This window comes from Perkinsus marinus (assembly GCF_000006405.1).
Source record: "Perkinsus marinus ATCC 50983 genomic scaffold scf_1104296933820, whole genome shotgun sequence".
Lineage (NCBI taxonomy): Eukaryota > Perkinsozoa > Perkinsida > Perkinsidae > Perkinsus > Perkinsus marinus.
The window spans coordinates 15,747-20,298 of NW_003215049.1; the positions used below are offsets into that span (position 1 = coordinate 15,747).

The following is a 4,552-nucleotide window of genomic DNA, read 5'->3' on the forward strand; positions in this document are numbered from 1 at the left end:
GTTTGCAGGAGAAGTATTCAGCCTATCTTCGGGAAACTGGGGTAGAGTTGAATAACATCAACTGAAACTCTTATCTACTTAAATCATTCTCAATTGGTCTGATCTATTTCTCCTTCGTTTTGTCATCGCGAGGCGAAACGCAAATCATCTCGGAATTTGAAAGAAACAATAGATCGCACAGTATTGGAGCTTACTCTACTTCGGCACCATATTCTCTGGGAGCTCCTGTAAGGATAAGTACTCATTCAACATCAACATCATATATGTTATTACATGTGGCAGTGTGTGGCCGTCTAAACGCATACGTACGAAATGCATGGCCAGGGCAAACTCGTTGATATCCAACTTCCCATCACGATCTACATCTGCTAAGTTCCATATTCTGTGCAATACTCCAGACGGAAGTTTGCCTGAATGTCAATATATTCCCATTTCGAACGTGATAGGACATTCATTACTCTTGAGCATCTCCTGCTTAGCTCGGGCACCAGACAGCTTACCATCAACTGGATCAGGACCACATGACTCGAATAGTGTCATATACCTAATGATATAAGCGCCCATACAGTCGGGTATGGTTCACTGCTTCTCCTCACTCTGATATATCTGGAGGGCCTGATAGCCAAGTGGCAGCACCGAAGTCGTCAGCCCAGGGAGATGCTTCCCCTTTACCAGGCTGAGAATGGTATTAGAATGACACAGAGAGAGATGGTACTTATTACATTAGCAATGCCGCCTCTGAAGATATCTGGTAATTCCTTATCATCACGCTCTCTAGGTATCATCTTGAGTAATGCTGGTATATCATCAGATAACACCTCATCAATATGCTCTAAGCTTCGAGCCTTCTTGATCTTACCTGAGCAGCAACTCGATGCCATCACGCATCGAGCATGACGATATATTACTGAAATCGTAATGTGCTAACTCTTTGCGCATATAATTCCACTGAAGGAAGTCACCATAGGAAGGTTGTATCTAGTTATTAACATGAGATTAATAATACTATCCTTCTATACTAGTACTACTACTTCTTGAGACTGCTCATACACCATATCTAGATGATCAATGAGCTCACGCTTCTTCGAGTTCTTCCCAAACATAGAGGGCATCTCGTGTTTAATGTATGTCATCAGACAGGCATGGGTCTTAGCTAACTGCATTATTGGTGCATCACTATGTATGCCTGGGTGTATGGTGATGATCACTACCTTGCACGTTTTATTAGATCATTTAGTTTCCTGAGAGCAGCTTCTTCAGGTAACTTGGCTATATCTGCATATAGGTCCGACTCTTCCTTCTCGAATAGGCTCCGTTGTTCATCATTATTCAACTTCTCATCCCAGAACGACCCGATGAAGACTCTTGATGTCTGAACAATGTGTAAAATGATAAGCCAAATGACCATGACCACTACCTCAGGAGTATTGATAACCTTACCAAGTGACCACATAAGGGCACCATACACCCGCATAAGCTGCTGAGTAGTTACCTAAGCATACACTTCCAGTGGCATCGTCCGCTGAAGGAGGGCAGAATATAGATGATCCAATATTACCATATCGCTTTTATTAAGAACAATCCTAATCTTATTCTCATTCTGACCACATGCTAGAATGCATCGACGGAATTCATCAGATATATCCAGTTTATGAGCATCGAATAGTAGCAGTATCATATCGACTCTATCAGCAAACCAGTTTACCACACCTAGAAGGATACAGAATCCTCGGAGTGTAGATAGGGTTTAGAATGACCTTCAAAATCATAACCCCTCTGCAGCCTCTGTTTTTCCCCTGATAATATGCCAGGTGTATCGATAAATGATACACCCTGTAAAACTGGTGATCCCTCCATCCTGAATAGCAACGACTATCAAGCCTTCCAACATGCTACTGGCTCACATCGATGCCTCAAAACGATTCATGAAGCCGTTGCCGAACTGCCCGAGTTGTGTGAATGGTAGTGTCCGATCCACTACCAATGCATTGCCTGATGATAAGGATCATTATGGTTCTTACCACTCGTAATCATAGTACCAGGTATAACATGATCCCCTCCACCTGAGGAGCTACTATCCATAATGCAGCAGAACCTACGATCGACGGTATGAGCCAATGTATGAACACATTACGTCAAATTACTTGTCGGTAGTGGGCTCTGGTCCAATCCTCATACCAGGATAATCCCTCTCTAGGAGATGCCTTATGAATGTAGTCTTACCAGTAGAATATCTGTCATGATAACTATCATCACCCCCCAACCCAATAGATGTTATTACTGTCCTATAAGCATCACCATAGGCTTAGCAGTAAAGTCAGCAGGAGTAAGAGGAGCCGAATAGAAGCGATGGAAGCTGAGGTGGTAGTGGTGGTGACAGGTGACTGTCACTATCATGACAATAATACTTACTCATAGTATTCCTCTATAGGAAGCAACTTATCCCTGTAGATTTGTTCCAATCCATCTGATATGTTACGGAAGGTTTCTGTCTTCTTAGAACGCTCATTATCAGCCTTCAGCCAACGAAGCATCTAGTTGATGAGATGGATAAAATGTAGAAAACAGGTAGTAACTATTAAATACCATGATATATCACGAGTGTTCTATCACATAGTGCTCCTGGACGAAGGAGGAGAAGCTCACACCTTGCTTCTACTGAAGCGTATACAATTTTCGGGCGCGCGCTGAATACGTTTCGTCGGTGGTCCAGCAAACGGAATGGAGTGTGCGATGAGCGGCAAATGCCTGAATGCAGAGGTTGGGGGGATGGTATAAAAGCAGCCTTCAAAGAGATGCTGTACATGTGATGATGGGACGCCGTGTAATATACAGTCCTACTTGGATACTATCATTGCATACATTCCAAGACGCCACAATTCTGTATATCATGTGAGCCTGATGTTAATGAGACTTCTGAAGTGTATATCAGTTGTGCTAGGTATCATAGGTAAGTAGCTAGATGTGGTGTAGGTGATTAGTTACACTTATGCGATGGTTGAATACTGTCATGCATTATCTCTTGAGGTTAATGATAGATAGGGCATGTATTTGTATGCTAATGGTGATGGGTACTCGGGTTAGGTCATACATCGGGTTATCTGCTCATTGTGATGATATGTGTATGGTAGATGGTAGCTCAGTAACCACTCATGTCGAGGACCAGTCACCTATACTACTGGATCATGAACTTGCAATATAGCTTGTATGGACTGTATCCGATGTGAGAAGAATGGTAGTACTTGGGAAGACCACTATCCTACTTCCCTTGTTTATGCCCACACTGGGGGTATTGATATGGTAAAGGTAGCATTACGATAACATGGCAAACTGTACCGATACGAAATCTATTCAGCGAAGAGAGTGACCGCCATACATTTTAGTAGAAAGTTTCCACATACATAAGTAAGGACATTTATTTAGCTTTTGGGACTACATTATTACAGTGTATTTATAGGTGTACTGCACGGTTTCGAGGAACATAACTACGATGGCATGATGTTACGAGGCTAGCAGTGATCAATATCTTCCTCGCCAAGGTTTTCTATCCCCATCACAATGTCCATCATATCGTCCACTTTCCTTCTTCTCCTCCTACAGCTAAGTGTACAACACAATGTGAGGGCTTGGTCCCTCTGGGGGGATTCTGGAAAGGGAGTAATGGCAGTCATCTCTAACTACATTCATCCATCTTTGTCTTATTCCTCAGACGATAAGACAGCTTAGTGAGTCAGACCTGGATAATGATATCCCTAAGAGTGGATTATCATTGGTTATGTTTTATGCACCTGGTTGCCCATATTGTCGAAGTGTGAGTACATTACTAGATCTACTCAGTTGTATCATATCGATGCTTAGTTCAAACCTTTTTTCGATAATGCTGTCGAGAAGCTTGCCATGCATGATCCCCCGATGAGGTTTGGTATGATCGATGGTATACAATACCCTAATGTAATCACATCTGTTCTATGTGCATCAGGCAATGCTCATGATATCAGGCTATCTTAAGGCACCAGATACCGTACTATCCAACAGTGAAGTTATTCATCGATAGTCAAGAGCATCAACTACCTCTCACCGAGATGGATGTTGCTGATCCTAAATGGTAGTAGTAATAGTAGCATGCTGCGATACTACCAGTAGCTGTCATTTCACCTCTCTTGAGTGCTCATTCCCTCAGCGCTGCGAAAGTCGTTAATTGGGTTAATCGTTTTATTCATAAGGATCATGTGATGGAGTCCGTAGGAGACTTTGAGAAGTTTGCCGAGAATAATCCTCTCCTTGCTATTGGCCTCTTTAATGATGAACGAGATGGGGAATTGTAAGTGCACACAACGGTACATTGTAAGTACATCATTATGTATGTAGTTTCAAACACTGTACACGGCACTTTGATGATGTGTTCTTCGCTATAGCATATGGTCAGGTAGCTGAGGACATCGTGGATCATCTATACAACAGACGGTAAGTAACTACTCTCACTGGGACCATCGGTGTATTGTCAGTAAAATAAGCAGTAGACCCGCTGGATTCCCTGCCATCATCCTACTCT

At 42.6% G+C, this 4,552-nt stretch overlaps 2 protein-coding genes across 2 annotated transcripts; one reads left to right on the forward strand and one right to left on the reverse strand.

Moving 5' to 3' along the window:
* Window positions 1-195: 195 nt before the first annotated feature.
* On the reverse strand, window positions 196-2,534 carry Pmar_PMAR008147 (EH-domain-containing protein, putative; the record flags this gene model as incomplete). The annotated part of the gene is made up of 15 exons (XM_002785139.1): window positions 196-225; window positions 274-410; window positions 459-544; window positions 673-859; window positions 909-978; window positions 1,029-1,176; window positions 1,212-1,372; window positions 1,418-1,492; window positions 1,559-1,710; window positions 1,758-1,858; window positions 1,905-1,992; window positions 2,040-2,095; window positions 2,145-2,234; window positions 2,282-2,356; window positions 2,413-2,534. The coding sequence occupies 15 exons, from the start codon at window positions 2,532-2,534 to the stop codon at window positions 196-198; spliced, it is 1,578 nt and encodes a 525-aa protein (XP_002785185.1).
* Window positions 2,535-3,558: 1,024 nt separating this feature from the next.
* Window positions 3,559-4,468, forward strand: Pmar_PMAR008148 (protein disulfide isomerase, putative; the record flags this gene model as incomplete). The annotated part of the gene is made up of 6 exons (XM_002785140.1): window positions 3,559-3,657; window positions 3,710-3,811; window positions 3,859-3,951; window positions 3,999-4,105; window positions 4,181-4,321; window positions 4,369-4,468. 6 exons carry the CDS (start codon window positions 3,559-3,561, stop codon window positions 4,466-4,468), a joined length of 642 nt encoding a protein of 213 aa, XP_002785186.1.
* Window positions 4,469-4,552: the final 84 nt, after the last annotated feature.